At 39.7% G+C, this 23,142-nt stretch overlaps 3 protein-coding genes across 5 annotated transcripts; 2 read left to right on the top strand and 1 right to left on the bottom strand.

The window, feature by feature from the left end:
• Positions 1 to 1,351: 1,351 nt before the first annotated feature.
• On the top strand, positions 1,352 to 6,277 carry LOC148097179 (serine/threonine-protein kinase atr-like). The gene is made up of 10 exons (XM_087833242.1): positions 1,352 to 1,845; positions 2,001 to 2,142; positions 2,833 to 2,966; positions 3,115 to 3,207; positions 3,321 to 3,404; positions 3,511 to 3,534; positions 5,003 to 5,203; positions 5,306 to 5,449; positions 5,795 to 5,945; positions 6,039 to 6,277. The coding sequence occupies exons 1-10, from the start codon at positions 1,789 to 1,791 to the stop codon at positions 6,275 to 6,277; spliced, it is 1,269 nt and encodes a 422-aa protein (XP_087689368.1). The 5' UTR covers positions 1,352 to 1,788.
• LOC148097180 (serine/threonine-protein kinase ATR-like) lies at positions 3,810 to 23,116 on the top strand. 3 transcript variants are annotated; one of them, XM_087833239.1, is made up of 10 exons: positions 3,810 to 3,895; positions 19,415 to 19,515; positions 20,382 to 20,582; positions 20,685 to 20,828; positions 21,170 to 21,320; positions 21,414 to 21,570; positions 21,764 to 21,917; positions 22,057 to 22,208; positions 22,295 to 22,400; positions 22,558 to 23,116. In XM_087833239.1, exons 2-10 carry the CDS (start codon positions 19,474 to 19,476, stop codon positions 22,729 to 22,731), a joined length of 1,281 nt encoding a protein of 426 aa, XP_087689365.1. In that variant the 5' UTR covers positions 3,810 to 3,895; positions 19,415 to 19,473; the 3' UTR covers positions 22,732 to 23,116. The 3 variants fall into 3 exon arrangements, with proteins under 3 accessions (XP_087689365.1, XP_087689363.1, XP_087689366.1); XM_087833237.1 differs by lacking the exon at positions 3,810 to 3,895 and adding an exon at positions 19,190 to 19,274; XM_087833240.1 differs by lacking the exon at positions 3,810 to 3,895 and adding an exon at positions 19,190 to 19,274 and having other exon boundaries at positions 21,414 to 21,499; positions 21,885 to 21,917.
• On the bottom strand, positions 7,783 to 10,851 carry LOC148097181 (uncharacterized). The gene has a single exon (XM_087833235.1). It carries the CDS (start codon positions 10,650 to 10,652, stop codon positions 8,202 to 8,204), a length of 2,451 nt encoding a protein of 816 aa, XP_087689361.1. The 5' UTR covers positions 10,653 to 10,851; the 3' UTR covers positions 7,783 to 8,201.
• Positions 23,117 to 23,142: the final 26 nt, after the last annotated feature.

Here is a 23,142-nt window from a genome sequence, read left to right on the forward strand (position 1 = left end):
TCTGTTACCTTACCTCTGAGCTGCATTTACCAGCTGCTTCCTTTGCTGTTCAGCAACTATGGCAAAGAGGCGCGGCACCAACTGCTGCAGTCTCTGGTTACAGAGTGAAAAAAAACGGCGAGCCCAGCGAGTAGTATGGCAACGGTACTCCACCTGAAGCACACATCACATGGAGGTCAGTCAGACCAAAATAAACAAATAAGGTTAGGGCTCAAAAAGCTTTGAGAAACACAGCTAGAGAAGAATGGGGGGAAAGAGCTTTTATTAGCCTGGCCTGTACATAAATGCTTCAAAGAAGGGCGCTGGTGGTCCAGACTAAGAGGGCCGATGTCAGCGTTTGTCTCACTGTCACCAGAGGAAACACAGCATTGCTGTTGCAGTACTAACACCTCACATTGTGCCAATGAGACAGGAGAGATTGTTAATAAAAAAGTGGGCATGTTTCTTGAATTTTTACCTCTTAAACTGTATTTACTTGCGAATCTGAATTAGAGAGACTTTATTAATCCCAGAGGAAAACTGAGTTAACTACAGCATATTCAGGTCCAATAAAACCTAATGTTTGTTTTTTACGTTTCTCTGTCAGGCTAAAACCCATGTGTTTGACATCGAGCAGAACCTGCAGGTATAAGGTGCTGGGTCTTCCTCTGTCAATTGAGGGGCATGTCCATTACCTCATACAAGAAGCCATGGATGATAAACTACTGTGTCAGGTGTATTTAGGATGGGGTCCTTACTTGTAGAAAGAAAAGGCACTCAATTCAGAAGATTATAATGCAATCCAAGCCCTTTTGAATGGAGCCTTTTTCTGTTTCGAGTTATCTAGAAAAACATTGAAAAACGCAGCACTGTTGTACATCCCCTTGTAATAAAGCCATTTAGTTGGTAAACGTGCCGTAGTGTGTCTTCTAATCTCTTAACCCTCCTTAAACTCACAGAGCTAGACAGACTTGTCAGCTGATTGTTTTAATCCCGTCTCCCGCTGCTTCTTCACTTCTGATTACAGCCAACTGGTTCAACTTTTTACATAAAAAGAGATCACCACTTAGAAATGTCTGCTTAAAAGGCTGGGTGAAGGCGTGAGTATAGCAGTAGTTTCCCTTTAAGCTAGCAATATTTATCTTATCTAGTAATGAGTTCAGGCAATCAGAAAATCACTGTATTTGTAATTATGACTTTTCTTCTTTTTGTTAATGCTTGGCTGTTGTTTCAGCTGGCTTTGGGATAGAAACCTTTAATCTATTTTTAGATCAAGATGAGCTTGGTTGTGTTTATTTATTTACATATTTATAGTGGGAAAGCAAGATAAATACATAAGAATATGCTTTTATTTTGAATGATCTTAACCGGAAGTGTGGATAAAGGCGCTCTCTTATCAGGTAAATCTTTTCTTTTTTTTAATATACTAATAATTTTACTGACTTTTCGACACCTATAAATGTCCAGTTTAATTTATGTAAAAGCTTAATATTATTTAAACCTGTCGGTATTCAAAATAATCCAAAATTTAAAATTTATCGTTGTAGGGAAGCTTTGAAAAAAAGCAAAAACGCTAGCTAATATTCAATATCAGGCAGGTGCCTGCACTTGCTTCGTCCTCTTGGGCTCGGCTGCTCGGTGTTAACGGACCGTAATCTTGCCAGCAGAAAGTGGGGCGGTTAGCCGGGAGGCTATGGCGAGGTCATCCTCTTGTTGTTGGTTAGCTGTCTTTTCATAGCGTGGTTACCCCGATCCTGAGGTGATTGTCAGTTGGTCCACCGGAGACGACGCGACCTTGGGGACGCTGTCATGGATTTGACTCGGTTGGCCGTGGATGCTGGTCAGTTCATCAACCGCGCTGTTCAGGTAATAATAATAATAATAATAATAATAATAAAGGAAACTATTATGTGTTTTTCCTGGGCTTTAATCTCAACCCTAAATCAGCGACTGCCCTTACTAAAAGAAAAGTGCGCAGTTAAGCAGTTTGTTAATCAATGTTACCCTGAAATTCGCTCCAGTACACTGGAGAGAGTCTCGGACAGGCCGAGAGGACTGAGTTGGACCCCGGACTGGAGGAGCTTTTATCACGGGCGGACGCCACCAAGACGTGGACGGACCAGATAATCTCCCAGACTGAGGCTTTACTGCAGCCAAGCCTCGGTAGGAGAACATGAATTGATTTAATGAAGCTGCCCTGATTCATTGAGCAGTTACAGATGTATACATACCCACTTCACTAACAGTTGGTCCTGTTTTTGCCACAATTAGCCCTGTTTTTATGATCCTGAACTCGAACCTGTTCACTGTATCCAAATATATAAAAGGTGAGAAAAAAGATCTGAGCATTTACTCTTTTAAAGTAAAACATCATCTCATTAAGAGTAATGGAGATGGTTTCCCTCTTCCAAGGAAGGTATTCTATGGAGTATTTTTAAAGACATTTACAATGAAGATGAGAAACATTTAGATGAACTGTAAATATTTATGAAGAAAATGCATCTGGGATGATATCAAGCAATTTCCAGCTGCCAACATACTGATAAAAGCAGAGTTATCAAATCCCATCAATTTACCATTGTAGTCCTGAGTTAGCTGAGAGTCTTTACCTCTGGGACCAATCGTTTTATTAGGTACATGCAGTTTGCCAGTACAGGGTTGGTTACCAAGCAGTTGAGCAGGAATACCTAATAAAGTGGCTAATGAGTACGTGCATTTTATTGATCTGCGAGAAGGATCTCAACTATTTTCACATGTTCATTTCTTTGCTTATTCTTGTCTTTTTTGTGTTATGAGTATATATTGAATATATTGAAAAGTCACTGTGTTGTATTTTTATCTTTCTCTGCTCAGGTACTGCATTGATAAGGTGTGGAGAGGCTCAGAAGCAGCTCGGCGAGGCGGAGAGGAAGTTTGTCCAAAGCACTAACATTCACTTTCTCACTCCCCTGCGGAGTTTCACTGAGGGGGAATACAAAGCCATACAGGTAAACGCATGCCTCTGTATCACATGCACACAAACTCGCACCTTTATTGTGATTATCACAGCAGTGATTAGGTTATTTTACGCTGTCACCCGAAATAATATTTAGTTTATAGGTTATTTGTAAAGTAAACAAGATTGCTTGTTCCTAGAATGAACGCAAGATGTTGGTGAATAAACGTTTGGACTTGGATATCACTAAGGCCAGGCTGAGAAAAGCCCACGAGGCTGAGCAAGAGGCCAGAGTGAGTTACACCTTTACATTATTAAATACTTTTCAGTTAGTCATACTCTGACTAAAAGCTAAACATGTTGATATTTGACATTACAGTTCTTGTATCTTCTGTCTTTTTGTCAGAACCTGAATGCCAACCCACTGGAAGATGACTACTTGTCTCATGTCTCCTACATGTTCAGCTTCCTGCGTGTTAAATGGCTAAAGGTCAGCAGTTCTGTGTAGGAACGTGCATATTAACAGACGCAGAAGAAATTGGTGTTCGATCTTCAAATAAGGCATTTGTCTTCTTATGTCTCTTTCATGCAAACAGATCTGGGCTCAGGAAATCTCGCAGGTGAGTTCCTCATCAGTTTAAAGAACACAGGATCTGAAATGGTCTTCATACAGTATATCAATGAGGCTGTCAGCAGTAATTGATATGAATATGGAGCTGCTGTTAGCACAGACAATATTTCCTTTCTGTAGTTTTCTGTTTGTTTAGACTTGAGCTCATTTTAAATGTTGTATTATTTCAGCCATTTTTAGAAAAATAAGAGAAAAACCATACAGATGTGTGTGTGGGGGTGTGTGTGTGTTTGTGTGTGTGTGTGGGTTTGTATGTGTAGGCAGAGATGGAGCTGAGGATTTGTCAGAGTCTTTACAATCGACAGTCAGAAATCACAAGAGCTGTTGTGGAAGGACTCAGCAACACACATGTACGTACACTTAACGAGTTCAAATTTGTGTTTATTTATTTTTTTACTATCTGTTTCTTAAAGGAACTGTTGCTATTTATATTTAATGCTTGTGGCTCTTTACCTTGTTGGATATGTTTTCCTGCCATCTACCTCTACAGACCAACCATATGTGGAGCCTCACTGACTTTGTGGATGCTCAGGCTAGCTACTTTGCTCAATGCAACCACCATGCTCAGGAGCTGCAAAAACAGCTGGCCAGGTCTGTGTAGTCTCATTTCCATCTTCAGAAGAGGAAGAAGAAGAATAGCTTCATTTGTATAGCGCTTTTTAACACACAGTTCCAAAGTACTTCACAGTTCGAATTAAACCATACATGTACATGTTCCAGCATACAGACACACAGTCAGGCATACAGTCTTATGCCCAACTGGCCAAAAATAATGGGAGAAAGCTTAAGAAAAAGCAGTTTTTTAAAACAAATGACTCTTTTGCCTGACCTGACAGGGCGAGGAAGACTGTTCCAAAATTTAGGCTCTCCAACATCAGAAGTGTGGTCCGCTCTGGATTTAAAATAAAAGCAAGGAGCAGTTAAGATACATTGATAAGATGATTAGAGAGGCCAACTAAGGTTATAAGCTCTTGGTAGCTGAGCTGTATATACAGGAGCCTGGCCACGTAGGGCTCTGTATGTTATTTATTTCACTAGAAGCCAGTGAAGGAAAGCAGAAAGGTTGCATAAAAGGTCTCAAGATTTCATTTTGCAGTGTTTCCTAGAAAACGATAGGATGAGCCTTCTGGTGTGAGATTAAATTTTTGTTTTTATTATATTTATACCTTGAACTGTTTAGGTTTGAAATTTTTCATACAGCACAATGAATCTCCAAATCATGGCTGTCTAAGAATACATGTATTTTCAGTTTTGGTGTATAACAGTTATTATATTACTACAGTGTGACTAAAACAGGTTCTTTGCAAATTTTCTTAAAAAAATACAGTTTGTAGTGAGATTTGGGTCAAATCCATTATATTTTTGTATCGTTTTTCTTTTAATTGAAACTGAATAAATTAGAAGTTTTAACAAGCAGATTAATAATATTATAATAATAATTAATATGTGTCTTACAGGTGAATGGTAACAGCACCACCCTCAGTATGAGCATTCACCTCAAGCAGCTAAAACGTTTGGTGGAGGAGCCGACGTTCAGTCAGATCCTGATCCCTCTGCAGTCTGTCCTCATCCCAACGCTGCCCTCCACAGGCGGGGAAAACACACAGCATGATGCTTTCCCTGGACACTGGGCATACCTGGATGGTTTTGAAGACAGTGTAAGAGAAAGAGGGTGTTAACTATTCTGACCGGCCGCCACGGTATGTTTAACATTCAGCAGGAGTTGATGATAGTTACAGAAAATAATCTTGTTTGTGTAGGTGGAGATCCTGGCCTCTTTGCAGAAGCCAAAAAAGATAAGCCTGAAGGGTTCGGATGGTCGGGGTTACACCATGATGTGTAAACCTAAAGATGACCTGAGGAAGGACTGCAGACTTATGGAGTTCAACTGTCTCATCAATAAGGTATCTGGGAGATTTCATTCAAACTAAATGGATATATAGTGAGTTCTGGCCATAGAGCAACTTGCACGTTAGGTCAGAATAAACAAACTTACTAAATTTTAGAGGTTCAATCTTATTTTATGTGTTGTTCTGGCCTCAAAGTTAAAATGAAATATTAGCCTCTTCTCATAATGTGAATAAAAACTGAACCTTTTTTTTTTTTTTTTTTTTTGCAGTATAGGAGCTCATTATGTAGCAGAGCTGTACTAAATCAATCAATATGTGTGCAAATTACATGACAATACTTGAGAAAATGTGAGAAGAACAGCATTTATATGTGCTTGTTTGTACTGTGTGTTTGTGTAGTGCCTCCGTAAAGATGCTGAGTCCAGACGGAGGGAGCTACACATCCGGACTTATGCTGTGATTCCCCTCAATGAGGAGTGCGGCATCATCGAATGGGTTAACAACACTGCCGGGCTGCGGCACATTCTCACAAAGCTGTACAAAGAGAGAGGTATCCCTTCTTATAACACCTACAATCAAAAACCTTTTTTTTAAGTAAATGTTGGGAAATAATTAAGTTGTTCACCTTTTCTGTGTTTTTAAGGTATCTACCTATCAGGTAAAGAGCTCAGGAAGCTTATTCTTCCCAAGACAGCTCCCTTTGAGGAAAAACTGCGAATCCACAAGGAGGTGCTATGTGCTCGACACCCCCCTGTCTTCTATGAATGGTTCCTCCGGACCTTTCCTGACCCCACGTCATGGTATGACTTTCACTACAACACTGCTATAATTATGCTTCTGGAAGTCACTGCTTTATCAGAAATGTTAGTCATTTTCATTTAACATCTTGACCACATTTGAAAGAAGTTATTTCAATTCAGAATTTTTCAAAAATCTGCTTTAAGTTTAACTTAAATCCAAGAATAAATCTTTGAAGTATTTGTGTGTTTACAGGTACAGCAGTCGTTCAGCATACTGCCACTCCACTGCTGTGATGTCCATGGTGGGCTACATCCTGGGTCTGGGAGATCGCCACGGAGAAAACATCCTCTTTGATTCCTTCACTGGAGAATGTGTTCATGTAGACTTCAACTGCCTCTTTAACAAGGTTTTTTTTTTTGCCTTAGATTCAATAAAAATATTATTTAGGAATATTCATATATTTATTATTTGTTATATGTATCCTTAACACCAGTGCATGTAGTTGCTTTTAACTCTGCCTGTGCTTTTCTCTCCTTTTCCACTAGGGGGAGACATTTGACATGCCAGAGGTTGTTCCCTTTCGTCTGACGCGAAACATGGTGCATGCTATGGGGCCCATGGGCATCGAGGGCCTCTTTAGGCAAGCCTGTGAGGTTACGATAAGACTAATGAGAGACCAGAGAGAGCCACTCATGAGGTACATTCACATAAAAAGTATTAATGTCAAATTTAACCATTCATAAATATTAAAAATGTGTCTCTGTTTTTAATTTTTCCTGCAAGTGTGCTGAAGACCTTCCTTCATGACCCACTGGTGGAGTGGAGCAAACAAGCCAAAGGACTATCAAAAGCTCAGGCCAGTGAGACAGGAGAGATTGTTAATGAAAAGGTGGGCATGTTTCTTGAATTTTTACCTCTTAAATTATATTTACTTGCAAATCTAAACCAGAGAGACTTTATTAATCCCAGAGGAAAACTGGGCTAAATACAGCACATCCCGGTTCAATAAAACCTAATAATGTTTGTTCTTTACATTTCTCTGCTAGGCTAAAACCCATGTGTGTGACATTGAGCAGCACCTGCAGGGAGTGATTAAGAGCAGGAATAAAGTGCTGGGTCTTCCTCTGTCAATTGAGGGGCACGTCCATTACCTCATACAAGAAGCCACGGATGATAAACTACTGTGTCAGATGTATTTAGGCTGGGGTCCTTACTTGTAGAAAGAAAAAGCCCTCAATTCAGAAGATTATAATGCAATCCAAGCACTTTTGACTGTTTGTTCACAAAACACTTTCCAAGATAATTGCATGAGAATATACTTTTATTCTGAATAATCTGAAATGGAAGTGTATTTGTGATAATATTTATTATCACTTGTAATCTGTTGCTGTTGTCAGAGACGACCGGTTTAGCTCGCCGATGCTGTTATTTTCCACGGTTCTGGAAACTCATATTAAAAACATCCAGCTCGACAGAAGAAGCGCTCGGGATTCTGAGGAGGATAAACTATCAACAGACTCTAACCCTATATCAAATTCTACTCTAATACATTAAAATACCAGTACTGATTACCAGAGTACACACATGCAACACTTTTTTTTTCCTTTTGCGGTTTACATCAAGAACAGACAACAAAAGTCAACATGTTTTTAATTTGGATTTTTTTTTTTATTTCATTGTAATGACAATTAACTACAAAGTCTCCTGGAGGTGTTTTGAAATTTAAGGTGGAGGGCCTGCAGGACCTCTATCTTAAAGTTCAAAACACCAATTTTTGAAAATTCCAGCAATCAAATGATCCCTTATGAGCAAGCACAAGGCGACAGTGGGGAGGAAAAACTGCCATAAAAAGCAGAAACCTCCAGCAGAACCAGGCTCATGTAGGGGCAGCCATCTGCTGCGGCCGGCTGGACTCGATGGAAAACAAAAAGGAGACACAATGAAAATATAATAGTTTTGTAGGAAAACTATAAAGGAATTTGATTTGACACAATGATTGACCGTTTTTGGATCATTTCTGCTTCGAGATTTTGCAAGAAGAAAGGCAGTGGAAAAGTCAAGGTCTTTAGTCATCGCTGCCCATAAAACAGCATCTGAAGGGTTTCATTAAAGCTTTCTTCAATGCTGAAAAGAACCTGGCAACTCTGGACTTTTGTCGATAACTTGTGGGCACACCCAAATGGATTTTCAAGAGCCTCAAAATAGCCTCGTCAAATGAACTATCACATGTCAAAGCAGCATCCATGATCTTTTCTGGGGAGCCAAACTCCCTGATGAGTCCTTTAACCAGTTTTTTGGTCAATCCTCTCATGTCATTTTCCAGACGTGTTGTTGACTCCATGCTGCTGATTTGTAGTTGCACCAAGTTTTTGAGACGCTCAATGATCTCAGCTAGTGTTACGCCATCTGGAGGAGTGAGACGGCCTTTTCGCCTGCTTTTGGACTTCTCAAGAAGTCCAATTAAGACAAAGTAAACAAGGTTTTGGGATACTTCCTCCACTTGAGCAGATGACACTGACGCTTCTGAGAGCTTTTCCTCTACATTTTCTGAGGGTTTGTCCTCAGAAACTCTGTCCTCTGACTTTTCAGACAGTTTCTCATCTGTGGAGGGTTTCTCCTCAGACTTCTCAGAGGGTATGTCCTCATGTTCTTTGGAGAATCTGTCCTCTGACTTGTCAGACAGTTCCTCCTCATCCTTTTTGGAGAATTTGGCCTCTGATTTTTCAGGCAGTTCTTCCTCCCTCCTCTCGAGAACAGGTGTTGAACTTAAACGAGAGGATGTTGAGCAGTTCTCTGGAGACTTGGCCTGTCTTTCTGGAGATGCTGGTCTAGAATGACAGGGTGTTCTAGATTCTCTGCCACTTTTTTGAGAAGAGTCTGACTCTGTATCTTTTGCCTGTGTCTGTGCTGTTGCAAGGAAGTTTTGGATATCTTTAATAGCATCGGACACTTTTTCGCCCTGAATAACTACATCAAATGCTTCATCATCAACCAAGAGCAGAATCTTTTGCAAAAACTTTGCAACTGCGTCTTCTATGATTACATAGAGGACTTCGGGAGAAGGGAAAACTCTTGATTCAGCTACTGTCTGTGGTGTCCTGGAGATAACAGAGTCTGATAGACTTCTACCCATACAAGTATTGGGAATTTGGTATATACGACTTGTCATTAAATGGTTGTACATTTTCTCTGTTAAGTCCCTTGAGAAATTTTTGATGTTCTCGCTTATTCTAATGTTCTCAAGGGTTTTTTGGATAATATAATGGTCTTCCTGTTTTTTGAACTTGTTGTATATGTCAATAATTTCAGATCTGATGACATTAAAGTTAGCTGGAGTGGAACATTTTACCATGGTTTCCAGAGTAAATGAACTTCTTGAAGGAGAACCCATTCCCTCAGTTTCAGGGGAGTGGCTTAGGTTTAACAGACTAATCAAATATTTTTTGCTCTCCTCCACTGTATTTTTCAGCCCTTCTTTCATCTTTTCATAATGTTTTTGTGCGAACTTGAAAAAATGGTGTTTGCGGGATTTTTCTGGTGCGCAAGGAGCATGTGAGTTGAAAAACTCTCTCACTTTATCGAAGATGGCTCCCATAAATCCAGATTTGGGTGAGATACATTTCTCACTGTGGGAAGAAGAATCAGTGTCAGAAGAAGGAAGATTGTCAAATATAATATTGACAATGTCAGCTGCAAATTTTTCTACTGTGGGATCAGGTTCCAAACGTTCTGCCTGCCTTTCAGCTTCTGCGCATTCCCCACTTTCTGAACTTTCTTTCTTTTCTGAAAGTGTCTGAGCAGGTGGCTCAGTTTCTATATCTTCCTCGTCATCTGATGATTCATCATCTCCAGAATATGATTCTTGACTATATCGGGTCAGAATATCACTAACCGCTCTCATGGCCAATAAGCGTGAGATGCCGGACACACTGCTGTCTCTGCTGGATTCAGATTGACTTGAATCGCTTACCGTTATAAAGCGTGAGCTTCGCCGTTTTATTGCGTATAATCCCAAGCATGAGAGAGCAAGATAAACCATGACATGGAGTCTTCCAATATTCGAAATGATTCCGCTGATGTAAACAGCAGGGTTTAGCGGTAAATTGCGGTTCTGCCTGACCACGGTGGCAATCGACTTTACCTTATCTGAAATCGCCCTCTCAATCATCTTTGTCAGCTGTGTAGCACTCACACAGTCCCGCTCAGGGATGTTGAGCGCTTTAGCAAAAGTGATTGAGATGGAGTCTCCAAGAAGTGGATTTTTTTCTAAATCCGTAGATGCACCACGCTGAATGGCGGGAAGCGCAAGTGTCAAGATTTTGACTGTGGCGATCTGTATGATTTCAGAAATCATATCCGACAAAACTGCTTGAACACCAGAATTCAAAAGTCCATTTTCTATTAATAACCACTGTTCGTCAGAGAGCTTGTTGAAGGCATTATTGATAATCGGGAACAGCTCATCTGGTGATAGGACCAGAGGAATTTGAAAATTATAATCCGGTGTTGGAGACATTGTTGTTCCACAAGGATTCCCTCTGTTAAAATCTTCCTGAAATGCTAAACTTTCTGATTTGAAAGAGTAAGGAACGTTTCACGTGTATAAACTGCCAGGCGAACTCTGGAAGCCGTAACTTTTTGACTTAGCTTGGGTCCTATTTAAGGACTTTATCCCGGATCAAAGGCAGATCAAAGACTTCTTCTGTGACGGCACTTGTTCGAACGCACGAATATTCACGCATGCGCAAAGGCACCCGAGTTCCAGACACGTCAAAAAGGGAGCGCATGGCGTCACGAAACGTTCCACAACCAAGAGGTCATAATCTCGGCAGATCATCGCGCAAATAAATCTACAACTGACAATGAAGTACATTTTCTGAGAATGAGAAACTATGGTGCAGTGAACTCTCGTGTGCAGCCGCACTTTGAATTTTGTTGATCTTTTTCTTTTCCTTAACACGGTACGCGAGTTACTCTGAAACTACGGAGCCCCGCAGGGGACATGGGAGCAAAAAAAAACTTAAGACTAACTTTTGCGAGATCCCGAGTTTGTTTTGCAAGATCTCGCAAAAGTTTTGCAAGATCTCGCAAAAGTCCGTCTTATTTCTTTTTTTCTCCCATGTCCCCTGCGGGGCTCCGTATGAAACACAGCAGAGGTCGTCTTTTTTTTTATCCTGCAAGTTTTTTCCTTATTTACTCCGGAGTGCAGCAGATGTTTTGCTGTTTTAACAAACACAATAGACTATAACCCTTACTTTAAATATTATATATATTTAAAAAAAAACTATGTTAAAAATTCTTTAAGAGGTGACACAAATTTCACATTTTTGTAACGTGGCAATATGCTGAGTGGCAGCTTTTTCCTTCATCACTTCCACAGTTTTTCTTAATAAGTTAGGACTGTAACAACTTCCAGAATAACCACTGCCAATTTTATCTATAAAAAAAGTAATGTCACATAAATCAATCTTTATTTGTATTTATTGACAACATCAAGTAATAAAACACAGCTTTAGTGGTTTGCTGTGGAAATTAAAACATTTTTGTCATTGTATACAGAAAACCAAACAAAATGCAGTCCTTTGCTCAAATTACTGCAGCAGTTCAGTACCGCAGCTGTACATGTGTTGAGTTTGTCGAGTATGCCTTTGTGCTTGTCCTTTTCTTTCCATCAAGTTTGCCAATACGAACACACACACACTTGATTTAAGATGGTGTGTGCTCAGTCTTCTAGCAGTATGTCCAGTTCTTCTAAAGGCAGTTGCACACTCACTTCTTTCTCTGTCAACAGGTCTACAAACCCCTCAGCTGATCGGGGAACAGCTGAATTGTATGTACCAGTATACATACATACTGATTTAGTTTGCAGAAGAGGTAACTACAGCAGGGTGATAAGTGTAATTGGTTAATTTGGTAAATATGTGCTGAGCAAGGCAGGATATTGATCAAGTGGCACCATCTTTATTTTTTATTTATTTTATTTAACCAGGAAGATTCCAATGAGATTAAAAACCTCTTTTTCTTAAGGGAGACATTTAATGAAATCATCTAACAAATAGTGTTGCCTACTGTGTGATTATTTGTTCTAATGTACCATCAAAGAAGTGTGTTTCAGTAAAAGTTTAAACCCTGTCTCATCCATAGTCTGTTCATCTTTTATATACAGGTTATCTTTTTACTGAATTGTAACCAAAAAAAGATAAGGAGCAGTGGCTATCAGCTACTGATTCTTGATATGCTCCTGTTTTCTCTTCATCTCTCTCAGTTGTCCGTCCCTGACAACTGTCCTTTCACAGGTTTCTTCCTCTCAACAGTCGCCAAGTGCTACTCACTAGGGATCCTCTCTAACACTGTTGAGATTTATACATATATACATTCAATGGTTGCACCCTTAACGGTTACTGGTATATGTAACATGACCACTTCTGTTTTCTTAAAAGTAAAATCATAGTCCTCAAAACACTAATGTTAAGGTTTCAAAGCCATTTCCTCTTTTTTACAAATCTGAGCACCCCTGTATAAAGTCGGTTGGTTGGTAAAACGAGCTGTTGTTCGATATTAATTAGCTCAGTTTCTCTCGTATAACCGCACCTGATGAGTCTGCAGGGACTCGAGTTTTGGGAAATATCACTTTCACAGTATGTGTGTGCCTCACCAGGGGACCAGGGGATATTCTGTAAGGCCTTGTAGAAGATTACTGTGGCTTTATCCACTTTTCCTTCAGATACCTACAAATTCAAACTTACACACTTTACATATACAATGTAATCACTGTGATATTTGTGTATCACAGCCACAGAAGCTGTTCTACACTTCTGTCTCCATGTTCAATATTTGTAAACTGCGGACAATTCAGTCGTTATTCCTGAAATGCACGTATTAATATTCTCCTTCTTCTTTTTTAATGATACTGACGCTTTCAGAGGCATCATTTCTTTTTCTTATTTAAGCAAGATCAGGTCTACTTTCTTCCTAACAGGTTTAGTGCTCCAGGGCAGAAAACAGCATCAACATGAGTTTGTATGACCGGTCTCAACTATAAGGTGGATGTACATCCTCCAAAGTAAAGGGCAACGTTTCTGTTGCTATGGCATTTTCAAAAAGTCCACGGATGCAGTTGCTGAGGCCATTCTCCGGCCGGACAGATAAGGGATCATCATGGAAACGTGATCTATAAATACTGCAGACATGTACAGTAAGTGCTAAGTATCGTTTGATAATGTGCAACCCTGTTTCTATGAAAGCTGTATTAAGTAAAACTAAAAGCAAGACTGAAAATCACTTAAATCTGCATTTAAACAACATTAAACACTGGGACTTTTTGAGATGCTCATCTTTCATCATGCTACTAAATCTTATTTGTGTTGTGATGTTCCATCAGATGTATTTATTTAATGCTTTTGAGCATTAAACAACTTTTCTAGTTTTTGTTGTCCCTCACTGGACTTTTCTGAAATGTAGTTTTTTGTAAATACTTTCGAAATCATCACCTTCTGTTTTTATTTGCAGTTTTTTGGGGAAACAAGGATGTAAATTATGTGAATTTTGATGTGATCCTGCTATCTGATGCTTGTGATTATCGTCTGTTACCTTACCTCTGAGCTGCATCTACCAGCTGCTTCCTTTGCTGTTCAGCAACTATGGCAAAGAGGCGCGGCACCAACTGCTGCAGTCTCTGGTTACAGAGTGAAAAAAAACGGCAAGCCCAGCGAGCAGTATGGCAACGGTACTCCACCTGAAGCACACATCACATGGAGGTCAGTCAGACCAAAATAAACAAATAAGGTTAGGGCTCAAAAAGCTTTGAGAAACACGTCTAGAGAAGAATGGGGGGAAAGAGCTTTTATTAGCCTGGCCTGTACATAAATGCTTCAAAGAAGGGCGCTGGTGGTCCAGACTAAGAGGGCCGATGTCAGCGTTTGTCTCACTGTCACCAGAGGAAACACAGCATTGCTGTTGCAGTACTAACACCTCACATTGTGCCAATGAGACAGGAGAGATTGTTGATAAAAAAGTGGGCATGTTTCTTGAATTTTTACCTCTTAAACTGTATTTACTTGCGAATCTGAATTAGAGAGACTTTATTAATCCCAGAGGAAAACTGAGTTAACTACAGCATATTCAGGTCCAATAAAACCTAATGTTTGTTTTTTACGTTTCTCTATTCAATTCAGTTCAATTCAATTCAATTTTATTTATATAGCGCCAAATCACAACAAATGTTGCCTCAAGGCGCTTCATAGATACAGAGAAAAGCCCAACAATCATATGACCCCCTATGAGCAAGCACTTTGGCAAGAGTGGGAAGGAAAAACTCCCTTTTAACAGGAAGAAACCTCCGGCAGAACCAGGCTCAGGGAGGGGCGGCCATCTGCTGCGACCGGTTGGGGTGAGAGAAGGAAGACAGGATAAAAGACATGCTGTGGAAGAGAGACAGAGATTAATAACAGATATGATTCAATACAGAGAGGTCTATTAACACATAGTGAGTGAGAAAGGTGACTGGAAAGGAAAAACTCAATGCATCATGGGAATCCCCCGGCAGCCTACATCTATTGCAGCATAACTAAGGGAGGATTCAGGGTCACCTGGTCCAGCCCTAACTATATGCTTTAGCAAAAAGGAAAGTTTTAAGCCTAATCTTAAAAGTAGAGATAGTGTCTGTCTCCCGAATCCAAACTGGAAGCTGGTTCCACAGAAGAGGGGCCTGAAAACTGAAGGCTCTCCCTCCCATTCTACTTTTAAATACTCTAGGAACAACAAGTAGGCCTGCAGAGCGGGAGCGAAGTGCTCTAATAGGGTAATATGGTACTACAAGGTCATTAAGATAAGATGGGGCCTGATTATTTAAGACCTTGTATGTGAGGAGCAGGATTTTGAATTCAATTCTGGATTTTACACGAAGCCAATGAAGGGAAGCCAAAACAGGAGAAATATGCTCTCTCTTTCTAGTCCCTGTCAGTACTCTTGCTGCAGCATTTTGGATTAACTGAAGGCTTTTCAGTGAGTTTTTTGGACATCCTGATAATAATGAATTGCAGTAGTCCAGCCTGGAAGTAATAAATGCATGAACTAGTTTTTCAGCGTCACTCTGAGACAGGATATTTCTAACTTTAGAGATGTTGCGCAAATGGAAGAACGCAGTCTTACATATTTGTTTAATATGTGCGTTGAAGGACATATCCTGGTCAAAAATGACTCCAAGGTTCCTCACAGTGTTACTGGAGGCCAAGGTAATGCCATCCAGAGTAAGAATCTGGTTAGATACCATATTTCTATGCTTTTCAGCGCCGAGTACAATGACCTCAGTTTTATCTGAGTTAAGAAGCAGAAAGTTAGTGGCCATCCAAGTCTTTATGTCTTTAAGACATTCCTGCAGTTTATCTAATTGGTGTGTGTTATCTGGCTTCATGGACAGATAGAGCTGGGTGTCATCTGCATAGCAGTGAAAATGTATGCTATGTCTTCTAATGATGCTGCCTAGGGGAAGCATGTTTAATGTAAACAGAATTGGTCCTAGCACTGAACCCTGTGGAACTCCATAATTAAACTCAGTGTGTGAAGAGGACTCTCCATTTACATGCACAAATTGGAGTCTATTAGATAGATATGATACAAACCACTGCAGTGCAATACCTGTAATACCTACAGCATGTTCTAATCGCTCTAATAGGATATTATGGTCAACAGTATCGCATGCTGCACTAAGGTCAAGAAGGACAAGCACGGAGATGAGTCCACTGTCAGAGGCCATAAGAAGATCATTTGTAACCTTCACTAAAGCTGTTTCTGTGCTGTGATGAACTCTGAAACCTGACTGAAACTCTTCAAATATTCTCTGTCAGGCTAAAACCCATGTGTTTGACATCGAGCAGAACCTGCAGGTATAAGGTGCTGGGTTCCTCTGTCAAATGAGGGGCATGTCCATTACCTCATACAAGAAGCCATGGATGATAAACTACTGTGTCAGGTGTATTTAGGATGGGGTCCTTACTTGTAGAAAGAAAAGGCACTCAATTCAGAAGATTATAATGCAATCCAAGCCCTTTTGAATGGAGCCTTTTTCTGTTTCGAGTTATCTAGAAAAACATTGAAAAACGCAGCACTGTTGTACATCCCCTTGTAATAAAGCCATTTAGTTGGTAAACGTGCCGTAGTGTGTCTTCTAATCTCTTAACCCTCCTTAAACTCACAGAGCTAGACAGGCTTGTCAGCTGATTGTTTTAATCCCGTCTCCCGCTGCTTCTTCACTCCTGATTACAGCCAACTGGTTCAACTTTTTACATAAAAGAGATCACCACTTAGAAATGTCTGCTTAAAAGGCTGGGTGAAGGCGTGAGTATAGCAGTAGGTTCCTTTTAAGCTAGCAGTATTTATCTTATCTAGTAATGAGTTCAGGCAATCAGAAAATCACTGTATTTGTAATTATGACTTTTCTTCTTTTTGTTAATGCTTGGCTGTTGTTTCAGCTGGCTTTGGGATAGAAACCTTTAATCTATTTTTAGATCAAGATGAGCTTGGTTGTGTTTATTTATTTACATATTTATAGTGGGAAAGCAAGATAAATACATAAGAATATGCTTTTATTTTGAATGATCTGAACCGGAAGTGTGGATAAAGGCGCTCTCTTATCAGGTAAATCTTTTCTTTTTTTTTAATATACTAATAATTTTACTGACTTTTCGACACCTATAAATGTCCAGTTTAATTTATGTAAAAGCTTAATATTATTTAAACCTGTCGGTATTCAAAATAATCCAAAATTTAAAATTTATCGTTGTAGTGAAGCTTTGAAAAAAAGCAAAAACGCTAGCTAATATTCAATATCAGGCAGGTGCCTGCACTTGCTTCGTCCTCTTGGGCTCGGCTGCTCGGTGTTAACGGACCGTAATCTTGCTAGCAGAAAGTGGGGCGGTTAGCCGGGAGGCTATGGCGAGGTCATCCTCTTGTTGTTGATTAGCTGTCTTTTCATAGCGTGGTTACCCCGGTCCTGAGGTGATTGTCAGTTGGTCCACCGGAGACGACGCGACCTTGGGGACGCTGTCATGGATTTGACTCGATTGGCCGTGGATGCTGGTCAGGTAATAATAATAATAATAATAATAATAATAATAATAATAATAATAATAATAATAAAGGAAACTATTATGTGTTTTTCCTGGGCTTTAATCTCAACCCTAAATCAGCGACTGCCCTTACTAAAAGAAAAGTGCGCAGTTAAGCAGTTTGTTAATCAATGTTACCCTGAAATTCGCTCCAGTACACTGGAGAGAGTCTCGGACAGGCCGAGAGGACTGAGTTGGACCCCGGACTGGAGGAGCTTTTATCACGGGCGGACGCCACCAAGACGTGGACGGACCAGATAATCTCCCAGACTGAGGCTTTACTGCAGCCAAGCCTCGGTAGGAGAACATGAATTGATTTAATGAAGCTGCCCTGATTCATTGAGCAGTTACAGATGTATACATACCCACTTCACTAACAGTTGGTCCTGTTTTTGCCACAATTAGCCCTGTTTTTATGATCCTGAACTCTAACCTGTTCACTGTATCCAAATATATAAAAGGTGAGAAAAAAGATCTGAGCATTTACTCTTTTAAAGTAAAACATCATCTCATTAAGAGTAATGGAGATGGTTTCCCTCTTCCAAGGAAGGTATTCTATGGAGTATTTTTAAAGACATTTACAATGAAGATGAGAAACATTTAGATGAACTGTAAATATTTATGAAGAAAATGCATCTGGGATGATATCAAGCAATTTCCAGCTGCCAACATACTGATAAAAGCAGAGTTATCAAATCCCATCAATTTACCACTGTAGTCCTGAGTTAGCTGAGAGTCTTTACCTCTGGGACCAATCGTTTTATTAGGTACATGCAGTTTGCCAGTACAGGGTTGGTTACCAAGCAGTTGAGCAGGAATACCTAATAAAGTGGCTAATGAGTACGTGCATTTTATTGATTTGCGAGAAGGATCTCAACTATTTTCACATGTTCATTTCTTTACTTATTCTTGTCTTTTTTGTGTTATGAGTATATATTGAAAAGTTGTCACTGTGTTGTATTTTTATCTTTCTCTGCTCAGGTACTGCATTGATAAGGTGTGGAGAGGCTCAGAAGCAGCTCGGAGAGGCGGAGAGGAAGTTTGTCCAAAGCACTAACATTCACTTTCTCACTCCCCTGCGGAGTTTCACTGAGGGGGAATACAAAGCCATACAGGTAAACGCATGCCTCTGTATCACATGCACACAAACTCGCACCTTTATTGTGATTATCACAGCAGTGATTAGGTTATTTTACGCTGTCACCCGAAATAATATTTAGTTTATAGGTTATTTGTAAAGTAAACAAGATTGCTTGTTCCTAGAATGAACGCAAGATGTTGGTGAATAAACGTTTGGACTTGGATATCACTAAGGCCAGGCTGAGAAAAGCCCACGAGGCTGAGCAAGAGGCCAGAGTGAGTTACACCTTTACATTATTACATACTTTTCAGTTAGTCATACCCTGACTAAAAGCTAAACATGTTGATATTTGACATTACAGTTCTTGTATCTTCTGTCTTTTTGTCAGAACCTGAATGCCAACCCACTGGAAGATGACTACTTGTCTCATGTCTCCTACATGTTCAGCTTCCTGCGTGTTAAATGGCTAAAGGTCAGCAGTTCTGTGTAGGAACGTGCATATTAACAGACGCAGAAGAAATTGGTGTTCGATCTTCAAATAAGGCATTTGTCTTCTTATGTCTCTTTCATGCAAACAGATCTGGGCTCAGGAAATCTCGCAGGTGAGTTCCTCATCAGTTTAAAGAACACAGGATCTGAAATGGTCTTCATACAGTATATCAGTGAGGCTCTCAGCAGTAATTGATATGAATATGGAGCTGCTGTTAGCACAGACAATATTTCCTTTCTGTAGTTTTCTGTTTGTTTAGACTTGAGCTCATTTTAAATGTTGTATTATTTCAGCCATTTTTAGAAAAATAAGAGAAAAACCATACAGATGTGTGTGGGGATATGTGTGTTTGTGTGTGTGTGGGTTTGTATGTGTAGGCAGAGATGGAGCTGAGGATTTGTCAGAGTCTTTAAAATCGCAGAAATCACAAGAGCTGTTGTGGAAGGAATCAGCAACACACATGTACGTACACTTAACGAGTTCAAATTTGTGTTTATTTATTTTTTTACTATCTGTTTCTTAAAGGAACTGTTGCTATTTATATTTAATGCTTGTGGCTCTTTACCTTGTTGGATATGTTTTCCTGCCATCTACCTCTACAGACCAACCATATGCGGAGCCTCACTGACTTTGTGGATGCTCAGGCTAGCTACTTTGCTCAATGCAACCAACATGCTCAGGAGCTGCAAAAACAGCTGGCCAGGTCTGTGTAGTCTCATTTCCATCTTCAGAAGAGGAAGAAGAAGAATAGCTTCATTTGTATAGCGCTTTTTAACACACAGTTCCAAAGTACTTCACAGTTCGAATTAAACCATACATGTACATGTTCCAGCATACAGACACACAGTCGGGCATACAGTCTTATGCCCAACTGGCCAAAAATAATGGGAGAAAGCTTAAGAAAAAGCAGTTTTTTAAAACAAATGACTCTTTTGCCTGACCTGACAGGGCGAGGAAGACTGTTCCAAAATTTAGGCTCTCCAACATCAGAAGTGTGGTCCGCTCTGGATTTAAAATAAGAGCAAGGAGCAGTTAAGATACATTGATAAGATGATTAGAGAGGCCAACTAAGGTTATAAGCTCTTGGTAGCTGAGCTGTATATACAGGAGCCTGGCCACGTAGGGCTCTGTATGTTATTTATTTCACTAGAAGCCAGTGAAGGAAAGCAGAAAGGTTGCATAAAAGGTCTCAAGATTTCATTTTGCAGTGTTTCCTAGAAAAAGATAGGATGAGCCTTCTGGTGTGAGATTAAATTTCTGTTTTTATTATATTTATACCTTGAACTGTTTAGGTTTGAAATTTTTCATACAGCACAATGAATCTCCAAATCATGGCTGTCTAAGAATACATGTATTTTCAGTTTTGGTGTATAACAGTTATTATATTACTACAGTGTGACTAAAACAGGTTCTTTGCAAATTTTCTTTAAAAAATACAGTTTGTAGTGAGATTTGGGTCAAATCCATTATATTTTTGTATCGTTTTTCTTTTAATTGAAACTGAATAAATTAGAAGTTTTAACAAGCAGATTAATAATATTATAATAATAATTAATATGTGTCTTACAGGTGAATGGTAACAGCACCACCCTCAGTATGAGCATTCACCTCAAGCAGCTAAAACGTTTGGTGGAGGAGTCGACGTTCAGTCAGATCCTGATCCCTCTGCAGTCTGTCCTCATCCCAACGCTGCCCTCCACAGGCGGGGAAAACACACAGCATGATGCTTTCCCTGGACACTGGGCATACCTGGATGGTTTTGAAGACAGTGTAAGAGAAAGAGGGTGTTAACTATTCTGACCGGCCGCCACGGTATGTTTAACATTCAGCAGGAGTTGATGATAGTTACAGAAAATAATCTTGTTTGTGTAGGTGGAGATCCTGGCCTCTTTGCAGAAGCCAAAGAAGATAAGCCTGAAGGGTTCGGATGGTCGGGGTTACACCATGATGTGTAAACCTAAAGATGACCTGAGGAAGGACTGCAGACTTATGGAGTTCAACTGTCTCATCAATAAGGTATCTGGGAGATTTCATTCAAACTAAATGGATATATAGTGAGTTCTGGCCATAGAGCGACTTGCACGTTAGGTCAGAATAAACAAACTTACTAAATTTTAGAGGTTCAATCTTATTTTATGTGTTGTTCTGGCCTCAAAGTTAAAATGAAATATTAGCCTCTTCTCATAATGTGAATAAAAACTGAACTTTTTTTTTTTTTTTTTTGCAGTATAGGAGCTCATTATGTAGCAGAGCTGTACTAAATCAATCAATATGTGTGCAAATTACATGACAATACTTGAGAAAATGTGAGAAGAACAGCATTTATATGTGCTTGTTTGTACTGTGTGTTTGTGTAGTGCCTCCGTAAAGATGCTGAGTCCAGACGGAGGGAGCTACACATCTGGACTTATGCTGTGATTCCCCTCAATGAGGAGTGCGGCATCATCGAATGGGTTAACAACACTGCCGGGCTGCGGCACATTCTCACAAAGCTGTACAAAGAGAGAGGTATCCCTTCTTATAACACCTACAATCAAAAACCTTTTTTTTAAGTAAATGTTGGGAAATAATTAAGTTGTTCACCTTTTCTGTGTTTTTAAGGTATCTACCTATCAGGTAAAGAGCTCAGGAAGCTTATTCTTCCCAAGACAGCTCCCTTTGAGGAAAAACTGCGAATCCACAAGGAGGTGCTATGTGCTCGACACCCCCCTGTCTTCTATGAATGGTTCCTCCGGACCTTTCCTGACCCCACGTCATGGTATGACTTTCACTACAACACTGCTATAATTATGCTCCTGGAAGTCACTGCTTTATCAGAAATGTTAGTCATTTTCATTTAACATCTTGACCACATTTGAAAGAAGTTATTTCAATTCAGAATTTTTCAAAAATCTGCTTTAAGTTTAACTTAAATCCAAGAATAAATCTTTGAAGTATTTGTGTGTTTACAGGTACAGCAGTCGTTCAGCATACTGCCGCTCCACTGCTGTGATGTCCATGGTGGGCTACATCCTGGGTCTGGGAGATCGCCACGGAGAAAACATCCTCTTTGATTCCTTCACTGGAGAATGTGTTCATGTAGACTTCAACTGCCTCTTTAACAAGGTTTTTTTTTTTGCCTTAGATTCAATAAAAATATTATTTAGGAATATTCATATATTTATTATTTGTTATATGTATCCTTAACACCAGTGCATGTAGTTGCTTTTAACTCTGCCTGTGCTTTTCTCTCCTTTTCCACTAGGGGGAGACATTTGACATGCCAGAGGTTGTTCCCTTTCGTCTGACGCGAAACATGGTGCATGCTATGGGGCCCATGGGCATCGAGGGCCTCTTTAGGCAAGCCTGTGAGGTTACGATAAGACTAATGAGAGACCAGAGAGAGCCACTCATGAGGTACATTCACATAAAAAGTATTAATGTCAAATTTAACCATTCATAAATATTAAAAATGTGTCTCTGTTTTTAATTTTTCCTGCAAGTGTGCTGAAGACCTTCCTTCATGACCCACTGGTGGAGTGGAGCAAACAAGCCAAAGGACTATCAAAAGCTCAGGCCAATGAGACAGGAGAGATTGTTAATGAAAAGGTGGGCATGTTTCTTGAATTTTTACCTCTTAAATTATATTTACTTGCAAATCTAAACCAGAGAGACTTTATTAATCCCAGAGGAAAACTGGGCTAAATACAGCACATCCCGGTTCAATAAAACCTAATAATGTTTGTTCTTTACATTTCTCTGCTAGGCTAAAACCCACGTGTGTGACATTGAGCAGCACCTGCAGGGAGTGATTAAGAGCAGGAATAAAGTGCTGGGTCTTCCTCTGTCAATTGAGGGGCACGTCCATTACCTCATACAAGAAGCCACGGATGATAAACTACTGTGTCAGATGTATTTAGGCTGGGGTCCTTACTTGTAGAAAGAAAAAGCCCTCAATTCAGAAGATTATAATGCAATCCAAGCACTTTTGACTGTTTGTTCACAAAACACTTTCCAAGATAATTGCATGAGAATATACTTTTATTCTGAATAATCTGAAATGGAAGTGTATTTGTGATAATATTTATTATCACTTGTAATCTGTTGCTGTTGTCAGAGACGACCGGTTTAGCTCGCCGATGCTGTTATTTTCCACGGTTCTGGAAACTCATATTAAAAACATCCAGCTCGACAGAAGAAGCGCTCGGGATTCTGAGGAGGATAAACTATCAACAGACTCTAACCCTATATCAAATTCTACTCTAATACATTAAAATACCAGTACTGATTACCAGAGTACACACATGCAACACTTTTTTTTTTCCTTTTGCAGTTTACATCAAGAACAGAC

This window comes from Neolamprologus brichardi, chromosome 19 (assembly GCF_056152115.1).
Source record: "Neolamprologus brichardi isolate AB-2024 chromosome 19, ASM5615211v1, whole genome shotgun sequence".
In the NCBI taxonomy this organism is placed as follows: Eukaryota; Metazoa; Chordata; class Actinopteri; order Cichliformes; family Cichlidae; genus Neolamprologus; species Neolamprologus brichardi.

Bases quoted from the DNA above. Each gene is read 5' to 3' on its own strand.
- LOC148097179 (XM_087833242.1), top strand. From the start codon at position 1,789: ATGGATTTGACTCGGTTGGCCGTGGATGCTGGTCAGTTCATCAACCGC. The intron at 2,143-2,832 runs GTAGGAGAACAT...TTCTCTGCTCAG, and splicing joins TTTACTGCAGCCAAGCCTCG to GTACTGCATTGATAAGGTGT. The intron at 3,535-5,002 runs GTGAGTTCCTCA...TGTGTCTTACAG, and splicing joins GGGCTCAGGAAATCTCGCAG to GTGAATGGTAACAGCACCAC.
- LOC148097181 (XM_087833235.1), bottom strand. From the start codon at position 10,652: ATGTCTCCAACACCGGATTATAATTTTCAAATTCCTCTGGTCCTATCA.
- LOC148097180 (XM_087833239.1), top strand. From the start codon at position 19,474: ATGCAACCAACATGCTCAGGAGCTGCAAAAACAGCTGGCCAG. The intron at 19,516-20,381 runs GTCTGTGTAGTC...TGTGTCTTACAG, and splicing joins CTGCAAAAACAGCTGGCCAG to GTGAATGGTAACAGCACCAC. The intron at 22,401-22,557 runs GTGGGCATGTTT...TTTCTCTGCTAG, and splicing joins GAGAGATTGTTAATGAAAAG to GCTAAAACCCACGTGTGTGA.